This window comes from Hevea brasiliensis, chromosome 15, assembly GCF_030052815.1.
Source record: "Hevea brasiliensis isolate MT/VB/25A 57/8 chromosome 15, ASM3005281v1, whole genome shotgun sequence".
Classification (NCBI taxonomy): domain Eukaryota; kingdom Viridiplantae; phylum Streptophyta; class Magnoliopsida; order Malpighiales; family Euphorbiaceae; genus Hevea; species Hevea brasiliensis.
The window spans coordinates 68,622,248-68,644,249 of record NC_079507.1 but is presented as its reverse complement, the minus strand read 5'-3'; the positions used below and the strand labels follow the sequence as shown (position 1 = coordinate 68,644,249).

At 36.9% G+C, this 22,002-nt stretch overlaps 3 protein-coding genes across 3 annotated transcripts; 2 read left to right on the top strand and 1 right to left on the bottom strand.

The window, feature by feature from the left end:
- The first annotated feature begins 628 nt into the window (after nt 1–628).
- On the top strand, nt 629–7,298 carry LOC110650998 (uncharacterized). Its single transcript, XM_021806176.2, has 6 exons — nt 629–2,034; nt 3,347–3,426; nt 3,610–3,732; nt 4,388–5,212; nt 6,049–6,268; nt 6,382–7,298. Exons 1-6 carry the CDS (start codon nt 1,740–1,742, stop codon nt 6,897–6,899), a joined length of 2,061 nt encoding a protein of 686 aa, XP_021661868.2. The 5' UTR covers nt 629–1,739; the 3' UTR covers nt 6,900–7,298.
- Nucleotides 7,299–7,378: 80 nt separating this feature from the next.
- On the bottom strand, nt 7,379–9,778 carry LOC110650999 (pectinesterase QRT1-like). Its single transcript, XM_021806177.2, has 5 exons — nt 9,222–9,778; nt 8,477–8,672; nt 8,183–8,386; nt 7,857–8,092; nt 7,379–7,767 (listed from the first exon to the last, which is right to left on the bottom strand). Exons 1-5 carry the CDS (start codon nt 9,518–9,520, stop codon nt 7,620–7,622), a joined length of 1,083 nt encoding a protein of 360 aa, XP_021661869.2. The 5' UTR covers nt 9,521–9,778; the 3' UTR covers nt 7,379–7,619.
- Nucleotides 9,779–10,657: 879 nt separating this feature from the next.
- LOC110651000 (30S ribosomal protein S10, chloroplastic) lies at nt 10,658–20,779 on the top strand. Its single transcript, XM_021806178.2, has 4 exons — nt 10,658–10,989; nt 11,293–11,352; nt 12,826–13,153; nt 20,498–20,779. The coding sequence occupies exons 1-3, from the start codon at nt 10,720–10,722 to the stop codon at nt 13,135–13,137; spliced, it is 642 nt and encodes a 213-aa protein (XP_021661870.1). The 5' UTR covers nt 10,658–10,719; the 3' UTR covers nt 13,138–13,153; nt 20,498–20,779.
- The last annotated feature ends 1,223 nt before the right edge of the window (nt 20,780–22,002 follow it).

Genomic DNA, 22,002 nt, shown 5'->3' with positions numbered 1-22,002 from the left:
ATTTAAAAAATTAAGATTTGGCAATTTTAAATTCACTAAATTATCAATTTATAAGAAAATAATATAAATTATTATACTTATGAAATCAACTTAGCCAATTGGTATATTAATTATGTTAATTAATTAGACTACATTTAATATACACTTGATTTTATATAAGAATAAACTTAATAATTATGATTTTTCTAATAAATGTAACATTTCATTTGTTAAAATTCTTTAAATATATTTATTTCAATTTGAGAAAATTAAAAAGTATTAATTATTTTTCTTTTTAATTTTACTCTTATTTTCTAAAATTTATTTTAATGCTTTTCTTTTTTTTTAATTTAGTGAAATAAAAAATAATTTAATTAAATTAAAAAATATTTTTTTATAATTTAAATATTTTATTATTTTTTATTACTATATAAAGACCTTACATAATAAATAAAAGTTGATGGGGGAAATACGATATTTGATTTTGTTTCTATAATACTAATTTTGGGGAAGCATAGCAAGCAAGAAGAACAAGTGCTGTCTAAGTATGATGGCCCATGGACTTAAAACCCCATCCAAAAACTGGACCGAGTACAAAATTTTGTTTTGATAGAAGGAAAAGGCTATCCATGCAATCGTCATTCGTTTTACCAAACTGTCTACCTTTTTTCCTACTTCCGTTTGTCTACCCTTGGTCCCTCATCTCTCGTCTCCTCCCTCTCTCCTCTCCCTCTCCCCCACCCCCACCCCCCGGCAACCATCATCACCTGCATGCCTAACCTCTTCGGCTCCCAAAATACTCATGAAAATGGCCTATTTCTCCATTCTTTCTTCTCCTCTCACCTCATCAACTTCCGTTCACTCTCTCTTCTTTTCCTTTCGCTTTCAATGCCCACCGAAAATGCTGCAGAACCTCTTTTTTTCACCAATTTGTTGAAACCTTCATAACCACCTTCACAGGGCCGTGTTCCTTCTCAACAAAGACCTCTCTGAATTCCGTTTTGGTGCTCACTATTTTCTTTACTTGCATAAACTGAGATGCCCATTGTGTTTTTTGGATGATTCTGCTAGTTGATTTGGTCAAAGCCATATCTTGGTGCTGCTTGGTGCACTCCAACTTGGATATCAGTTTTCCTGACTTGGTTACTAATCTGCTTTCAGATCTTCAAAGCTTAGATTGCGCTCTTTTCTGGTCAGTTTTATCCAGCACCTACTTATTTGGTAGAGTTATTTGAGTTTGAGCTCAAACTACAGTGTGGGTTCTAGGGTTTTTCATTTTTCATAACTGCTAGCCAATCTCTGTTTTGATTAGACTTTTAACTCTTTAGACCCTTTTGAGTTATTGCTAGGGAAGTGATTTTGAAGACAACCCAGTTAGTTGATCGGCTTCGACAATCTGTCTCACTTGTTAGTTATATGGAGTATTTCTTGATACCTGGTTAGGGTTTCTAGTTTGTCGTTTAAGCTGGACTATTATAGTGGCATCCGATCAAATTTGTGACCATCCACTTTTTGTTGTTTTAGCTGTTTCGCTTTTTGGCTGACAATTCATGGGTGTGCTAGGGTTAACCGCTTTAGGACAATAATTTATTGCAAAATTGTAGCTTAGTTTGAAAATTGCGCAATTGTAACTGTTTAGGCATCCATTGAGTGGGGTTTTAACCTCTTACCATTACCATTGGGCATCTTTGGTTATGTAATTAGGATTACCAGTGGGTTTCTGGTGTTCTATAAGCTCCTTTGTGGTCCTTTCTGTCAAGATGACTGTAAGCAGTCACTGTTTCGTCGAATGGAAAGAGCATTTTGTTTCGCAGGAGCGGGGGAAGCGTGTGGTTCACTATTTCCTGAAGGATTCTGCTGGGGAATCTATTCTTGCTGTTGTGGGCACTGAGAGGAGTGTTAGGCACATGTTCTATGTTGTTGCTGAGGAGTTTATGCAGACTTATGGTGCAGAAAATTCTATTCATGCTGGTTTCAAATGGAGGTCAAGGAGGGAGGTTGTGGATTGGCTTACGTCTATGTTATCAAAGCAGCATCTACAGAGTGATCGGTCCAGTATGTATTTCTCCTTTTTGATTCTTTAGATTCCTAAGTGGTCATACTTTATCATGGAAATTTAATGTGATACATAGGATTGCTGGTTTATGATATGTCACAAGCCCAACAATTTGTTGACAAGTACTTTGTGAATTGATATCTGATGGAAAGTTTAACTCATTTAATGTTCTTTGGCATTAATTAAGCTCAAAACCATAAATCTGCATCTCAGCCGGTCCCTTTTATTCAGGATTTAATCACTTAATACACGGTTTAATGGTATGCGATATGCTTTTACACGTCACACTAGGTAGTTAAAAGCATAAGACACTCAAAGTATGTATCACCTCATTGCTTAAAGCTCAAAAAAAGCGCTCACTTCATTGAAGGGAGTGCAAAATTATTAAAAAAATTAATTAATAATATAATATGCAAAGAAAATACAATCCTCCATATAAAATTTAAACTCTTAAGAAGTCATCAAACATCCAAAAGTTTTTAGCATTTAAATTCATAGTCATAACCTAAGGATATTTACTAGATTTCCCACCAAATTTCTTAACACTTTCATACTCGTCTCCAAAATAAGATCTATTTCCACCAAAATCTTCATCTAAATCAGTCTTAACATTTCCCAACGTTGACGTTGAAGTTGAGGCTCTTTGCGTCTTTTTTTTTTTTTTTTTTTGCGCATTTTTTCACTTTAAGCTCAAAAAACCTGGGCTTCATTAAATGCGCTTTGCTTAGCATACGTACAAGCGCTTTCCTATTTGTTGCTGAGCTTTTGCACTTTTGACTACATTCACACATGCTGGTGTTTAAGCTTGTTCCTCCATTAAACAGAATCTTATGTTCCTTATAGGGTTTCTTACAAAGTTATTAACTTCATTTCTTTCTTTCTTTCTTTTTTCTAAAAATAGATTAATTTGTTTATTAAAGAGAACATTTATTTTCAAATTTTGCCATTTTGAACTCTCTTGTCCATCATTGAGTTTGAAGTTCAACATTTGTTAGTTTGTTTACTGCATATGGCTATGTCTCATTCAATCTTCCACCTTCTGACACGAGCAATTCTCCAAACAAAAGTTTTTAACAAGAATACCACCAAGGTCTTTCCAATGCAATCTTCAGACAAATGCAACTTAACGCAGGCATTATGCATATCCATATTGTGTTTCTTGTGAAGTTATTTTATTGTTAGTTTCTGTCTGTTATTTTCTCTTAATAACTACGTTTTGATTATTAATTATGTACACCTACTCACAAAGCAGACCAATAGTTTTTGTATCTAATTTTCTCAGCAACCTAATTGGAATATCTTTTGATGCAGAATCACCAAAACATGATTTAGTGCAAACTCTGGAATCTCCTCAATATCCTGTGAATGCATTTGGTGCTCAACAGACACAGGTACCTGATGTGGGATGTTGTGCTCTGGTCTTATTCTTATTCTTCTTCTTCTTCTTCTTCTTCTTCTTCTTCTTCTTCTTCTCCTCTCTCTCTCTCTCTCTCTCTCTCTCTCTCTCTCTCTCTCTCAATGTCTTGTACTCTTAAAATTAATGGTCTAATGTACAACTGACACGTGCATTGCAGGGCCGGCTTTCTAGGAACTTGAATGGACATAATTCAGATATTGTGTGGTCAGGCGATGCATGGACATGTGGAAAACAGCTCAAACACTACCCAGCTTTCTGTAGAAATGGGATTAGAATAGTGGTAAGCAACTATTGTTGTGAAATCAAAAAAAGGAAACCAGGAGGTTAGGAATTAACTTTGAGTGTGTGAGATGAAATGCATTTGTGTCCTTGATCAAACTTCCTAACCTTTGTATAGAATTCTAATATTTAATTTTTCATCAGTTGATTAGTGGAATGATGGAAGCATAAATGATCTTAAATTAAATGATTAATGACTGTTATTTCTTTACAAACTAGCCAGAAGATAGGGCCTAAGCGAGCAAAACATAAACATTTTTCTTATTAAATGTTTGAAAACAGGAAGATGAACTTCCTTTTAGGTTATAATTATGGCCTGGTTTTATCAAGATGTTCATGATTCACTTGAATAAGTGCTTAGGAAAACTTGATTGATTTGAAGTCAGGAGATGTATCATACAATATCAGGTTGCATTGTGCAATTTGACTTCTATAGTATTGGCATGAAGTAAACCGTATTCAAGTTAACACAATGCTGAGGCATGATAGGATTAATTCATAGATTTTGAATTTGTGTTTTCTCCTCCAGCTTGAGGCATGATAGTTTATATCTCATTTGTCATCTAGGAATGATGACATGTACTTGTCACCCTGTTATTATTTCAATTTCAATGGCCTTATGATCATATAATGTTTTCTTCTTATTTGCATTACAGATCCAGTCCTTTGTTTTTGTCATGGCAAAAGGTAAGAATCATTACGTTGCTTATTTGGAAGATATGTATGAAGACAAGAGGGGACAGAAGAAAGTCAAAGTGAGGTGGTTTCATCATAACCAGGAAGTCAAGGGTGTAGTTCCTCTAAGAAATGCTCATCCAAAAGAAGTTTTTATTACACCTTATTCGCAGGTCATTAGTGCAGAATGTGTTGATGGCCCTGCTACAGTATTAACTCGTGAGCATTATGAGGAATACTTGGCTGCTTTTCCTAATGCTTTATCAGCTAGAATACATTTGTGCTTTAGGCAGTTCAGAAGCAATAAAGTAAAGCCCTTTGATTTGAGTAAATTGCGTGGGTACTTTGATCAACAAATTATCTCTTGTCTGAATTCCAAACCATTTCCTGGGCCTGACTCTATAGGCTTAGGCTATGGCCTAACGGGTGAACAAGATGAAGAATTGAGTCCAGGTGAGAATGTGAAGTTGGGAGCCAAGAGGACCAGAAGTGGTAGAGGGAGTGAAACATTTGCGACAGATCATTCAGGAGTTGGAATTTCTGGAAGCCAGATGATGACTTCTGAGCCTTCGTATTTCAACTTAAGATATGGTATGTCAGGCAAGAGATTGCCTCCCCTCAAGCATGCTGAGTCTCAGCATCAATACAGCCCACTATTTAAGGTTGATGAAAAGGTTGAACTGTTGTGCCAAGATAGTGGTATTCGAGGCTGCTGGTTTAGGTGTACTGTCTTGCAGGTCTCCCGAAAACAGATAAAAGTTCAGTATGATGATCTGCGAGATGAAGATGAGTATGGCAATCTTGAGGTATGCTTAGAAATTATGTAGCACTTCCATAATTTTTTCCCACCCAGCTTGTTCTATGAGAAGACTGGTAATGACGGAATTGCTTTGGAAGTTTTCATCATGAAACATAAATGCTTTTCCTACTTGCTTAAACATTTTCCAAAAGTGGAAATTGGGGTCAATGCAGAATTTTTAAACTACATGTTTAGAAATCTGGGTATGTTAGCAACTGCATAACCATGTATCAACTTGGAAAAATCTCAACAAAAAAAATGCTGCGTAAAAAACTATTAGAGATTTTTGCTAAATAGACCCCACCAAAAATATTTAAAAAACAAATCCAAGAAATTGAAACATTTTAGTATTTTGACCTAAAATATGTAAAAATGATTCAAAATTGGCCATTTTGTAGCCTTATAACTAATCTACAATTTGTTATTTCTAAACCTTTAAATGGTATTTAATTTTAGTGGCCTTCTATTGTTACAAAAATGTTTTATGATATTAATTATTCAGTTATTCATAGCTCATTTGTTCCAAATTTTGATTGTGATTAAAAAGCTTAAAGTATGTGTTTATATTTTTTACTGGTGATTTATAAGTAACTATTTTTTTCATAATTATAGATTATTATTGTTGTAGATAATTTATTGAACAAGTGAGCCAACTGAAATCTTCTTGCTCTTCCTACATAAAAGTTTCATTCATCATCAATGAATTGGAATCTGGTGGACTTGGGTCTAACTTGCCCAAGTACCTGTAACATTATATACATGTTATCGACTATTTTTCTTTTGGGGTTGGAAGTTGAAACTCTTCTCAGGGAAAGGGGGTTTGACTTGTCATCTAATTTGTAGGAATGGATCCTGGCTTTCAAATTGGCTGTGCTTGATAAACTTGGTATGAGGTGCTCAGGCCGTCCAACAATTCGACCAGCTCCTCCTTTAAATGAACAAACAGATCTAGCTTTTGAGGTTGGCTCTGCCGTTGATGCATGGTGGAGTGATGGATGGTGGGAAGGGGTTGTAACTGGAATCAGCAGTAGCAATGATGATATTCTGCAAGTTTACTTTCCTGGTATACTTATTTTAATAAAGACTGTTGTGCGATAATTTTGTTTCCTTCTTTATACTCTTCTTTTTGTGCTCTCTTTCTCCCCTAATCTGCACCATAAATTGCTGTGGCATTAGGTGAGAGTTTCTTCTTGAGCATACACAAAAAGAATCTAAGGACTTCCAGAGATTGGGTGGATAATCAATGGATTGATATTCAGGCAAAACCTGATATACTTTCGGCAATATCAGTAACAATTAGCCCAGATGCCAAAATGTCCACGTCTTCAACAATTACCAAGGACATGAAGCCCAGTGGTTTTGATTTTTCCTATACTGAAGTTCATACTAGTGCTGAGCTTAATAACATTGAAGACAAAGAGTCAGACATAGCTACATTGGTCAGGACTGGCAGCATCCTGGAGGATATGGACTGTGATGATGATAGGAAGCCTCCATCATCTGATGACAAAGCTGATGAGGATGGTGGTAATGACATTAATGTTAGTCATGATGAAGTAGATGGAGTACAAGGCAATGATGAAGATGAGGTTGATGGTGATGTTAAAGAGAGTGATGAAAAAATAGATATAGTGGTGTTTGAGTCATCTGAGAAGAATTGTAAGGCTGTGGAATTCATGGAAGTGACGGCATAAGATGCTTGTAGCCGGCTTGTATTGCATTATATCATGATTGCCATGGTCCTACTAATATTTGTAGGTTTCGGTTGGTGCTCGAGATGGCTTTGTAAATATTAACATGACAATTGACGATCTCCATCAGTTTGTCGATCATAATCATAGATGTACAGGAATCATATTAGATTTTTAAGGTTCTGTTGTAACTGGTTTTATGAGAGTTGGGATTGGCATTTGAATTCCTTTGGTTAGAAGCCTAATTGAGTCAGATTTCCCAAAGTGGTCCCTCACTTAATGTGCTTCTTGCTTGTAATTTGTACCATGATAATATTAAAGTTACTTATATAATCTGTACTCTGAATTGCTTGTCCCCAACAGTTATTCAGTGGTTTGAATGCTAGGTCTGGGCTTTAAATTTGTTATTCTTAACATTTTAAATAGAAATGATTTTGCATTCTGCATTAGCGTTCTCTTGTGATCATGCTGTTTTTTTTGGATAAATCTCCAATGAATTGATACCTTTTATTGGAAGGCACTGATCGGTTCTGAACCGAAGCAGAAAGAGGAAACGACAAATTGAAAAATCAGTGACTTGATGGTGCTGGGCATGGTTTAGCCCTGGAACATAGTGAATCCCCTCTAAAGCCATTAGCTACTTGCCTTAAGGCTCTATTTTAAAAATGGAATTAGAAAAGAATAACAAATTAGCATGCTTAACAAAGAAGGGGAGCAACAGAACTAGAGTCTAAGCCATTGGCCTCCATTTATGAATTGCATGCCTAGGAAAGGCTTTACTTCCTCATAACTGAAAGTCTTCAACCATGGCACTCGGCCTCTAGTTTCTGCTCCTCTTCCACTGCACTCATATTCTCCGAAAACCACGGTCCTGCAAATTTGAAAATTTTGTAACTTGTGTTAAAAAGTTTTCATTAACTCTGAATTTAGATCGTGTTTTGAGGATTAAAGGAGTTGTACTTTTGCCTGTACGGGCTGTTCCAGTCGCTCCATCCTGAAGGAATTATAATGTTATCAAAGTAACAGTAAGAGTATATTGCCCTGGAATAGTTTCCCCAAGCTCTTCCCAGAAGGACTTTTCCAGTCCCATTGATCACACAGCCTACGAAAGAGAAACCTGTATCGTCATAAGGCGAATCCCTGTGGTGGGCTGCAATTGCTCCTGTTTTTTTGGCTGTTGATTGAAGGATACAATCCTGTTTCGAACACCAACCTCAGTATTTACGATCTTAAAAATTTGTCTGAAATCCAAGGAAAAAAAAAATTAAAAGATTTAGCTGTACAACCTGAAAGAGCGATCTTCCTCTACCAAATATGAAGTCTACACTTCCTTGAATGTGACATTGGTAAAAGTAGTGCGATCCAGTCTCATCTAAGAGTGTATCCTGTGTCCCCAAGATCCTGACCTTGTAGAAAAAGGCCTTGTCACCAGAAACCCTCAAAGCTACAGCTTGCATTCCATATCCTCCAGGCACAGCTACCACTGTATTCTGCCATTACCACCCATCATCGACACAGTACTTAAAAATAAAATTGCTGGAGGTTGCAAACCAACACCAAACAACTATGATCTTAATTACCTCAAAAGTGATTCCGGTAGCGCAGAAGTAATCGGATTCTATCGTGACCGATGCTGATCTATAGGTTCCCAGTTCAACACCATTGCTGTCCGTATCAGAAGCTTTACTGTTCCAAGTAATTATAGTATCATTTATTTGGCCTTCCTTGCCAAGGAATGAGATATATGGCTTGGTACTTGGTACATGTACCTTCTCTCTGCATTAAGCTTCAATGGATTAATGAAATGCACATGAACTGGTGACTCAGAACTTGGTAAATGCAATGTCTGAAGATTTTCAGTAGTCATTGAAAAGTAAAATAGACAAAAATCTAGGAAATTGATACCAATTTTCAGTTTGATTTGGAAGGGAAAGCAAAAAAAGTCAATAGCCATGACAAGCTCAGGTAACTACCCCAAATTAACCACGTAGCTAAAATTATGTGCCCACTTAGTTACCAAAAAATAGCACAACTGTAAAAGAGTGCACAGTTTGAAAATCTAATTTGCCGGTTCTACTGGCTAGAGGGAGTTGCTTAAAGAAAATTATTCTAATTTTGAATAACAAATATTATTATTATTATTATTATTTTATCCACGAAGATCCTTTTTCGGAGTGAACATAAGTTACATGAACTATTTACGCAAACACTATGTGGAACTCAACGCTTTTCAATTGTCAGATGTGTGATTTTAACTTGGAGATTTATTACTGTATTTAGATACTAAATAAAAACAGATTTCAATTTTGACATGTTTATACAAACCTGTAAATCCCTGGAAGAATGTAAATTTTCACTCTGCCTGTGTTATGTTCTGGTACCATATCTATTGCACCTTGAACTGTTAACGAATCACCTCCACCATTCTCGTCAACTACAATAACTAGGCTTTGATTATAATTATCTCTAGAACTCAACCTCGTTCTACCGTCCTCATCCACTTTCATGTCATCCCAAGTAATAAAACCCTTCGCATACACTTCACTTTGCGATAAACCCACTAGAAAACAACCCAGAAAAGACATGAACACCACAACAAAAGAGCCAAGAACACACCTTTCCATAGTCTTTCCTCTTCTATCTACGATAACCAGTATCTGGGTATCCCTTTATTTTGGTATCAAAGCAGTTGTACGCAAACCATAAAATAGAAAGAGAGTTAGATAAGCACAGAAACTAGGGACACGCATGGTATTGTAAATCTATAAGTGTTGTTATTTTGAGAGTTGCAAGTTCTTGAAGTTGAAAGGGTGTGAAAAGAGGAGAGAATAATAAATAAGGTAGCGCAGGTGTAGTGTGTCTCCGTTGTAGTCCTTAAGGAACTGAAATAATGATAGTAGCAAGCAGCAGCAAAGAGCATGGTGAAGAATAAAAATTAAATGGAAGTAGAGAAGGAACAAGAACAAAGATTGGGATCGAGTGCTTTTGCATTTAAAGAAATGGGAAAGGAAAGGGAAGGTCAGTCATGAAAGTTATGCAAAGTTCAGAATTGGGTTTTTAATGGAGTTATTTTTGTGACTTTGGCTTCTTAAAATATTGAAAAGTTGTTTGTTGATGGGCAGTTAATAGAAGTGAGAAGAAAAATATCGGTTATAGTTTTTCTTTAGCTGAAACTGAAAGGGTGGAATGGCTCTTGAATTTTCGATCTCCTGTCACGAGGGCTGAGAGAGAGCTATGGAACATTTAACGCGACCTTAATCATCATCAATCATCGGTAACAGCTGCTTTAGAAGCCGACGAAAACCATCTCTTTTGTGATGATCAATTATTTCCACTTTTCTGCTAACGGATTTTTTTTTTTCTGTTAAATCATATAATTTGATATTTACCGGAAAATATTTGAATAGCTACTTAGAGTTGAAATTTCATTAATAATTAATTTTTTTTTATTTAATGAAGGTATAATAAACTGAATAATAATTAATAAACTATATAATAAGAAGTAATTTTCTTTTTTTCAAGGAGAATGATTTTAGAATAAATAAATAGAAGTTTCTCCAAACTTGCACGGTAGAAAAAAAATTAATTATATTAAATTTAATAAAAATATCGAATTAATATATAAAACTATATATATATTATAAGTCGTGCAACTGATCGAACCTTTCAAGACGCATGAGGCCTAACACATGTAAACCAAAGCCCACACCAGAGATGGGCCTAGCGACCTAATTTTTTATTTTTTTTTCCCAAATAATTGGATAATTTCACTAAGGGCTAAGGGGTTTCACTGTGAAGGAGAAGGAGAAGAGAAAGATTGAGAATGGCATTATCTTCATCAAGTACGACGCTAATCCCTTCTCTTGCTACTTCTTCTTCATTCTCTTCTAAACCAACAGCACCAACCAAGCTCTTTGCTTCTTCTTCTTCTTCTTTGTCTGTATTCTCCAATTCTGTTAATGTTGCCTTTAGCTCCCTAAAGCTATCACCCTCAACAACCAGGGTTTTTGCTGCTCCTGAGACTTTGGATTCTGAAGACACTCTAGACCCACCTCCTGAAACCCTTGATGAACCTGATTCTGATACTTTTCAGGTTTGTTTCCTTTTATCCCGTTAATGTTTGCTTGCCCAGAAAATGGGGAAATGTGAGATAGTAAAGCTAAATCTTTTTCTTTCTGGTTCAATTATGATGAGTTTTAAGTATTTGGCTTTTTGGCTTTTTAATTACTAGCTTATGCATATTCCTATTGCTTTATATTTTCTGGCGCTCCTCGTTATCTTTCTCTCGTTATAAAGGAAAAAAAAAAAGTTCTGATTTTTTTTATCACCATTATTTCCCTTCAATCAAATATTCTTGCTCAAATTGCGTATCTCTTCTTAATCTTGTGTGCTGCAGATTGGAGATTCTGAGATACCAACTTCTCCATCACTCAGCATTGGAGCAGATGCGGATAAGGTATCTTTCTCTTAACATATTGTAAGGAAATTTAAAAAAAAAAATTTTAAAAAATTCATGAAATGATGTTGTTACTTGGGACTGCTGAGGAAAAATACTATCATGCTAATGGACCTAGTATAAACGCCATTCATTCTCTATGCAACATTGCAGTGTAGTTGAAGGAACCAAGGTAGCAAACACCAATCATATGCACTTTAGTCACAATGAATTAGGGGCTCCTTTTGTGCGTTGGAAAATTTCCACCTTACATATACATTTTGTGCTAAAGAATATTAGACTCTTTGGATTGTCCATAAGACCATAAATTTCTGTTAAGGTGAAGTTGATTACCCAGGAAGTTTTTTGTCTATGCAGTAGGCTTATTGTATTGAATAATGAATTGCCTGAAGCTGTATAGACTGAAGTTCATTTTGTAAATCTAATTCTGGTTGGATCTGGTCACCTAAAAATGCTAAGATGAGATTTGTTGTAAAAGTAAACTTGCCTCTGAAATTCACTGCCTGTAACTCTAATTCATGATGTAAATACACTTCTTTTTTGTGCTTTCCAATTTATTATTAGGTAATGCCTTCGCTCATATAGTGTTGCTTTGATAGACGAACTTATTACTGATAAGAGGCTATTTTTTCAGTACCTTTGGGGCATTGAATCCTATTAAGGCATGTAGAGTTCAATAAGATTTACTCTTGTGCTAGATTGTCATAGGATGTTGTAAGCATTTTTGTCAAAAACCTTTGTACTTATTGCGATGATGTAGCATTAGACCAGTCCATATTTCTCATAATCATGTGCTTGAATGTTTTGATATTGAGCCTTTTGATTTATATGCGAGTTGTGAAACAATTTGTTGTGGATATGCAGTGGTTTTGCATATAAGATGGTAGGTTTACAAAAACTTTCCATTTTTTTTCTTCTTAAGTGTGATTGTCAAGTCTACAATTGATCATTATCATCTTATAGTGTTTAACCTTATTGCCTTTGAGTACTCCCTCAGCTATCCTTTTTTTTCTGGAAAGGACTTTGTCAAGTAATCATAGGATCCTGTAGTCGGTTTAGGCAAAAATATTTATACTTTCTACTTTTATGTTGAAATAATATAGGAAAATTGATTGTGTTGTAGGGATCAAACACCTTTTCCCATGGCAATAGTATTGGCTTGTAGAAATTAAAGCTTTTTAATTGCCGAATGCTGAGAAAAGACTAGACTAGCATTTATAATATATGTGATTTCTTCATTAGCTAGATTCCATTATGTTGTTTATGCAATATAGTTTCTGGTGGCCAAATTAGCAACCCAGATGATCTTAAATCAGCTTTGGATTACAACACTACTACCATGATATTTAAAAACACTGGTCTTGTTCTCAATAATCATAATATCTTTTTTCATCTTGAACTGTCTCTTTGTTTTCTTCATCCATATGTTTAAGAAGAATTTTTATTTTCTCTTGATGTTGTTTCTGTTCTTAGATGGCTCCAAAGCAGAAAATTAGAATTAAGCTAAGGTCTTACTGGGTGCCCCTGATTGAGGACTCCTGCAAGCAGATAATGGATGCTGCTAGGACTACCAATGCAAAGACCATGGGTCCTGTACCATTACCAACAAAGAAGCGAATCTACTGTGTTTTAAAATCCCCCCATGTGCACAAGGATGCTAGATTTCATTTTGAGATCAGAACCCACCAACGCCTAATTGATATTCTCTACCCAACTGCTCAGACAATTGATTCATTGATGCAACTCGACCTTCCTGCTGGGGTTGATGTGGAGGTTAAGCTCTGAAGAAGCAAAGACTAAGGTAATTTCTTGAAGTTTTTAAGTTGCTCTATGTATGCTTTTTTTGTCCCTTTGAAATTTGGCCATATTACTTAGAAATTCATGACTCTTGTTGCAATTTTAGTCAAACTGGTTAGGCCATGAACTTTGGTTAGTTATACATTTGTGGCCAAAGATGACCCATGGTAGAACATTGCTATCATTTCCAACAAGTTGGAACTTAGATACATGCAGAACTGTCGACACCATATTTTGGTCGATCCCTAGAATCAATAAAAATTCTTCTTTGAACAGCTAATCACGTTTCCGGTCCCTCCTTGATAGGCGGTCACATTTCCGATCTCTCCTCACAAAGACTTGAATCAATGCTAAGTCCTAGCATCCCTTAAAACTCAGCCGATCTCTCAAAATCATTTTACCGACCTCTCAAACCCGATGTCGGATTTCCGGACCTGTCAAGAATATTCCTGATCTCTGTTGATGAATAAAATGAACGGGCACTAGATCTTTTCCTACCAGTTTTATTGCCGACCTCCTATCCGAAAGATTAAGAGCTAAAGTTTTGGTTCGATTCCGATCTTAAGTGTTCAAGTTAAATTTTCGGTCAAGTTCTGTTCAGCATTTCTTCCCTACCGATCTCATGTTCAAAGTGCTTTCCGATCTCTCATACTTAGATTAATAATCACATTTAGTTTTTGTTTTGCTGTGCTCATACAATCAAATACTCAGACAAATAATGGTTTAAAATTTTCCGATCACAATCATTCATTGAACAAAAGGCATTTCATTTCATGTCATAATTTGTACAAGTTATTGGTGGGGATCACCCCACTTGATCTACACTTGATCACTCCCTCTCTCCCTCTCACCCTGGGCTTCATCCTCACTGTCTTCATCATTGTCCTCGGGAGCCACATCGGCCATCCAAGAAAAGTCTTCTCGGGTAACGCTCCTGGAGTGCGGCCAAGAGATCCTTGTGAGCCTTCACATAGGCCTCGGCTATTCCCGTCACCATCTCCTCATCCCTCTCCTTAAGCTCCTTGCCTTTCTCCTTAAGCTCCTTATCCTTCGCCTCAAGTTCCTCTATAAGTTGAGCGACACGAGCGCCGTTGGCGTGAAGCACTGGACTTCCTTAAGAGCACGGTCCCTCTCATCCAAAGCACGATTCTGCTCGCCAACCGGTCTTCATGGAGCTTTGCCCGCCCTCGACTTGAGATATATAATCCGGCGGATGAGAGTTGGGATCGGAGAGAATCCACCTCCGATTTTTCTTCCCGATCTCCTTACCCAGCTGAATCCTTTCCGGATCATGGTCGGTTCACTGCACACTCCACGCTTAAGCTCATGGTCCGAGTCAATATGTCGTCGAGACCATTCTGAGATAGCCTGTCCCGATCCTCCGGAAAGAAGATGGTAGACCCCAGGACTTTGGCGAAATCAGAGTTCTCCTTGACGGTCCGATTATTCCTCAAGCAGTCGATCAGTACTTGAGCGCCCCGAGAAGAGGTCCTCCCGAGCTTGAGAAGGCCCCCTTCCCGCTTGGAACAATCTGCAAGAGTCTGAGGTCGCTCCTCCGATCTAGGAGGAGATCGGGTAACCGGTGGTCGGCGGACCAAGGTTGGGGAGGATCACTTTGTATCTCCCTGTGTTCGTGACCGGCGTTTGGAGTCGCTCAACGCTTTATCTCCTTTATCTTCAGGAGATCTCTCTCTCCTTCTTCCGTTTCCTTGAACCCTCACCACCCGCCATACCTGCACAAAGAAAAGGTTAGTGAGATCACTAAGGTCGTGAGAATTGAGATATAGAAAATACCGATGCCGAGGTTAGAGAGCGGAAGTTCGCGGTCTTGGCCAAGGAGCACAACAAATTAATGGTGCAAATTCGAGCCACCGAATCCAAACAAGAATACTTTTTAGTGGCGCCTCACTCTTGAGATCCATCACTATCAAACTTTCCTCTTCGCTGTGGTAATATGGTTCTAAGCAAGGGTCCCCGTACCACCACATGGGATGTCCTCACAGCGGCTCGGATCTTTGCTCCTCACAATGAAGAAACGATTCTTCCAGTTCTTAAGAGACGAGGGCAGATCGGAAAAGAGCCCGCAATTAGGCTTCGCCTGAAAGAACCAGTGGTCATCGTCCTTTCGGTGAGTTAGCCAGTGCGACTTGGCGAACACTTTAGTCGTAGAGTCCGATTCCCTTAGCTCGGCATAGACCTCGGAAAGCAACCAAGATCCGCCACGAGTTGGGGTGGATTTGAACAATGGATATTCGGTGAAATTTTAGGACCTCCTTATAGAAATCGGCTAGAGGGAACCTCGCATCGGCCTTTAATCGTTTCTTCGTACACCATGACCATGTCATCCTCTTCAAAAGAATGATCGATACGAAGATCGCCATGGCACTTGATCAGCTCATATGAATCAGGACAAATGTTGTATCCTTGAACAAACGATTGCATCGGATTCTCAAGAACCGACTAAGCTCGTCTATGGGAAGGGTCTCTCTCTTGAAGAAGGGCGCGACGCTTAATGGTACGACCCGCCCGACACAAGCAGGACCCTAAGGGGTCCAGTTGCGCGCTTGGTCTGACCGCTCTTCTTCATCGACGATGACCAAGAGAACTCAATGGAAGGAGGGCTCGCCGCTCTCTGACCTTCGGCACCGCTCATTTTCAAAAGAAACAAAGAACTTAAACAAAAAGGAAGATCAAAGTCCTTACCAGAGTCTAATCGGCGTCGGAGAAACTGGAGACAATGAGAGAACTTCGAAGCTATGAGCAGGAGATCAAAATGAAATGAGAGAACAAGCGGCTAACCCTCCCCTATTTATACTAGTCCGAGCATTTAATGCTCGCGAGGTTCTAGGCGCGCATCGATTGGTGAGACTCGACAAATGTTTCGACACTTCTCTCAAATATCCGAATGTTCAGAGATCGGTTAATTGAGATCGCATAATAAGTTAAATATTTTGAATAAAGGATCACCAAGTGTCATTCAAGTAAAGAACCGGATCGGATAACCACCTTAGAGATCGGAAAATAATCAATGCAAAAATAATAAGATGATAATCGCAAAATAAAGTCTTTATTTGCAAAAGATCGGATTACATCATTTGGGCGATCTCTAGGATCGGATTACAATAAAGGACTAACTACATCATTTGGGTGATCTCTAGAGATCCGATTACATTGACAGACTACATCATTTTGGCGATCTCTAAGGATCGGAATACATTGGAGATCCGAGTATATCAAAAGGCGATCTAAGGATCGGTTTACAATGATCCCAAGGATACTCCCGGAGATCCATGGATCGCTTTATAACTAATTCCAAGGATACTCCTGGTGTTCCAAGGATCGCTTTATAATCGATCCCAAGGATATTGCCGACGGATGCTTCATCCGTGTGGAACACCCAATGTGGATTAGAATCATTTCGGAACACTCAATGTGATGAGAAGCCGAATGAACTCGATTGAGCAACTCGAGATCGGTACAACCAAGCCCGCAATACGGATCGGTCAAATCCAGTTCTCTCACCATCGCCGCTAGGACCATCCAATCACCGGATCATAAATTTTCATCGAGGAATAGGGAATTCCATCGGAAGAGGATCAAAACCACGATTGTAGCGAACTTTCCCGAAGCTAGAACCAAGAAACAAGGAGAAAGAGAGAAAATCGAATGAAGGAAATGCCACTATCAACAGGGGTATATATAGGGAAAATGGGCATTTAATGTCGAAGGAAAACGGCGACGCTCAAAATCGAGATGTAATTAATGCTTGGACCGAATCCGATCGATCAAGGGATAAAAGAGATCGGAGATAGGAGATCGGCATGAGAGATCGGAATAGGAGCTAGGGGAGGATCGGAAGACAAAAAGAATAAGACAAATTCCAATAACCGTCGAATCGTGAGCCGAGGTAGTTAAAGCGTGGCGACGAGATCTCCACCGCACGCCTAAGAATCGCCCGCACGCCGACAGTGCGGTGTGTCATGATCCAGTACATCCCAATCTCCACCGTTGATCTCACTTGTAAGGATGAATCCGGAACCCTTGGATCAAAAGAGAAGATGACAATACCAGCGTTTTCACTCTCGGCCTCGGATCGTTCGGACAAGAGGATTCAAGACCGCTTGATTAAAAGAGGAAAAGGACAAATACTTTGAGAAGCGATCTCACCATTCGCTTTGATTCTCTTTAATTCTGAACATCCGATCATGTACTTCAAAATCCCGACCCTCCATCTCCTCAAAATGAATCCGACCCTTCATGGGGAGCACCCGATTCCTATAAATACTGCATGAAAACTGCTCAGTGGGGACACAAAAATATAGGCAAGAGGTTGCTATTATCGTGGAGGAACTCAAAACTTCATTCAGTTTGTTACTCTGTTTTGTAGTGATTAAATATATTTTTGTAACTAGTTTTCGTGGAGTGTTTTCTTGAAAAGATTTTGAATATTGGAACTCTACATTTCAGTTTGTTCATTATCCGGTCATACTCTCATCATCTCTCGCTTTCCTTTCCGCTGCTCAAGCTCAACTTCCTTTCACTGGTTCTTACCCGGTTACCTTTTAGCTAAAGCATCTCTCGGTTTCACGACAGACATCAACTCTCAGGCTGATCAATCCGCCATCTTCATCACTGTTTACCACTTCACAGTTATTTCAATATATTTGGCTCCTCACAGGTAAGAGTTCACACTCATTTACGTTTGTTTCCTGCACTTCCTTTGTTCTTCATACATCTGCAACTTTCTTCAAGGGTATTTTGTACAAGAGAACCCAAGAGAAAATATTGTTATAAGAGTTCATGTTGCTGTTTTATTAAGCGTCCACGTTTATTTCCCGCATTTTACTTGTTCTTCTTACATCTAGACCATTTCTGCACAAGCAATCCCAAAGAAAGTCACTCTCAAATCATTTTTTTAGTGATCAGTTCATTTTATTGATCTCCGTAATTTCTGAAAACCAGTTTTTTTTTAACTCTTTGTAGTATGTAAATGGTTGGGTAAACGTAGGTAGCTGCAACTTAGAGGTCTCCTTTAAAAAGAGGACCTGAATAACACGTCAGGAAGATAGCCGAACTATTAGGCCGACGTAAACAGCAATTCGACAAAGATGTCATGAAATGGAATAAGACCAAAGTAAACGAAACAGAGTGGATCGGTCATTAATAGATATTGGTAAAATGACTACATGAAAAGGTCAGTGAATCAAGTCTAGTGTTCCCCGTTCAGCCACAGGATATCCATAAACCTTATCCCCGGCATTTTTGAAGGTCAGAATTCTTAGTTTTAGGTTCTTAAGACCCGTAGCTGTGGTTAAATTTTTAAAGGTCGGAAAAGTCTTTGTCCGAGTCTCATCAAAATAGAAGGGGTCGGAAGAGTCCTTATCCTATCCTTGCCTAAAAGTTTTAAGTCAACTCTTAAAGGAGATCGGAGGAGGGTTCTTATCCGGTCTCCCTTCAAAATTTTGATAAACATTAAGTAGGGATCGGAAGAGAGTTCTTATCCGGTCTCAACTCAAAACATTAACGAATAACTCTAAAGGAGATCGGAGGAGGGTTCTTATCCGGTCTCCTCTCAAAATTTTAATAAATAACTTAAAAGAGATCGGAGGAGGATTCTTATCCGGTCTCCCTTCAAAATTTTAATAAACATTAAATAAGGATCGGAGGAGAGTTCTTATCCGGTCTCCACCTCAAATTTTAATAAACATCTGAAAGAGATCGGAGGAGAGTTCTTATCCGGTCTCATCCTCAAAACTTTAAATAAATAACTTAAAAGAGACCGGAGGAGGGTTCTTATCCGGTCTCCCCTCAAAATTTTAATGAACAACTTAAAAAATATCGGAGGAGAGTTCTTATCCGATTCTCACACCCGTTCACTAAGGTTGTCTCATTTACTTATGTATCTGGGTGATCCAAATTTAGTGAAAAATCAAACATTCCTTCTACCAAAAGGATTAACATTGCCGCCTAAGCCCTTCTAACTAATTTGTAAAGGACGCAGAATTAAATCTACTTACCCTTATTAAGGGACGAAATGGGGTGCCTAACACCTTCCCCACCCGTTTACGGACCCCGAACTTAGAATCTCTGTTTTTAAAGTGGTTTCATTTTTAATTTAACTTCTCAAATGGTTTTCTTTAGTTTCCCTCAAAAGTAAGGTGGCGACTCCTCACTCTTTCCCACTTCGGTGAGTGATCGTCCGGGCGACCGCAAAATCCCATTGCGACAAGAACCAGAGATGTTACTACATTTTTTACTTCAATCTATAAATATTACAATTGATCTCCAATATATATCAGTTATTGAAGCTTCAGCTTATTACTTTTATCTCAGTATGAATTGTATCAAGTTGTGCTTTTCAGTAAAACACGCAATCAATAGTATGAGTATGTAGTATGGACATCAAACAATGCATGGGAATAAAAAAAAAAAAAAGTACAAATACAACTTTACTGTGAGATGTGGATGCAACTTTGGCCATAATTGTGTGTACCTAACAAAACTTCATGGCGTTTTTTGTTAAAATTAAAAATTTTGGCTAAAATGTGAATAGGATCAGAAGTCATTGGATCTTAGATAGTATGGCCTTGAAATTTCTTTGATGAAGAATACAATGCTATGACATAAGCATTATTTTATTATTTAACAACTCCATAGCAAGCTCCTGAGGTTTGTTTCTGGGTGTTCTATGTAACTGCATATTTATTTGCAAGAATGATATTCATTTTTGTTTTGGAAGGAAGAATGACTACTAGCAGTAACTATGATGATTTTATTGTATTCAAGGAAATATATGTTCATAGTTTTATGCTAGGCTGTCAAATTTTATTTTTACTTTGCTAAGCAACACATTATGTTAAAACTTAAAACTATGTAGCTCGTTCCATCTTGAGTTCAATTTTTCCACAATGAAACTCGAACCTCACAATTGGCATCTTCTTGTCTTTTGTGCTTTTATATATTTTGGAGATTTGAGTACTTAAAACTGTAGCATGTTAAAAATCTCTCCTTCAAATAATGTCTATTCCAACCTTCTTGTGCTGTTTATCTATTTTGTTATTTGATTTCATTTTTAATGCACATCACGTCCAATCTCCTGGATATACTTTTCATCTCCACCCCTTCCCATAGATTTACGGATTGCCTCTGCCTTCTTCTGAGATTAACTATTCTAAGAGATAGCTTTGGAGAACGTTTGACATCATGTTCTCATTATTATGATTTTCAGTTGTGATTGCCTTCTAGGGTTGTTCTGGTCTATTTTACGCAATATAGTATTCTTCGTTGTGATTCCTTCTCTTTGCTTTAATTTTTCATAAGGCTTATGAAATGAACATTGTAATGGTAGGTGTCCTATAAGAAAAGCAAGTGCAAGGAAAACTCATGTTCAATTCAAGCTTGGGGAAGGTTTGCTTGAACAAGTAAAAATTGTTATACCTGTCCTGCAAAATTTTTGGGTTGGAGAATTGTAAGCAATGTTCTATGTGAAATTTCACTAATGCTGATCGGACGTTAGAAGTGAAAAATAGGAATGTAGAGCTTCTTTTTGGATGTTTGTTATGTTCGATTAGTAGCTCCATGGATGTAAACTCTTGGGAAATGAAATTCATAAATTAAGTCTTTCTGTTAATGTTTATAATATTTGTTTTCCTTTTTTTTTTTTTTTTGGTTTATTTTGTTCTTGACTGAAGCTGAGATTTTCAAATCATGCAATGCTGTCTAAGGAAGGAGAATTTCCACACACTATTTTAGAACTTTGTCAGCTACATTTCAATTTTCAACAGTCAACAGTGAAATTAACTCATTCTTCTGAAAAAGTTTTGGGTTGAGAATGGGTAAAAGAGGTTAGGGCCCACTGGTTCTTAAGAAGAGTCCAGTCCAGTGTGATTACTAATTTTGCATGCAATGTTGATGGTTAAGCATGTAATTTGGAGAGTGGCATGTGAAGTGGGGAAGGCCAAGGCATCTTTTGTGTTCCCACTCTGATTTCTATTTATCCTTTTTCCTCTTTCTTTGAGATGAAGAATTTTAAAATATTAATTAGTTTTATATTTAGAAAAACAATTAATTTTTTAATTTTAAATTTTTTAATTTATTATTTTTTGAAAAAGAAGTCATATAAACCATTCTAAGCTATTGATGATCTCCACGGCAAGTGTATAACTTTAATCATATTGTGTGATGATTATGCCATGAACTATCATTCTTTAAGAGGAATATTTTTACTTGAAAAATAAATATTTTTACGAATTATAATTAATAAATATTAAAATTTTAATTTTAATTTTATATTTTTTTAAATTAAATTATTAATCTTTTCAATATTAGTTGAACAAAATATGTGCTTTGCATTTAAATTATTTTTCTGAATAAAAATATTATTTTTGATGTTATTTAAAAAAATATTTTAAAAATTTTATTTTATTATCTTAATATTTTTATGATTAAAATTTATAAATTTAATTTTAAATTTTTTTTTAATATTTTTTTAATAATATATTTTAAAAAATAATTTTTCTTAATCGTAATTTTAATACTAATATGAAATTCGCTTTATGCTTCAACTGGTATTAATATAAATCAATTAGATTTTATAAAATTAATAAATAATATTTGAGGAAGAGTTATAAAAAAACACAATATCCACGTTAAATATATTTGCATCAGTGCATGTTCGTTGGACGGTTACCTTCCCTAACTATGGAACACGTAATCCATTACTCAACGCTGGCAATGATTCTCAACGCCATGTTCAGATATAGGGAAAATCAGGGAGGAGAAAAAATTTGAGAGAAAAATAAAAGTTTTTTTGTCTATTTTTATTTTTTATTCAAAATAAACAGAAAATAAGAA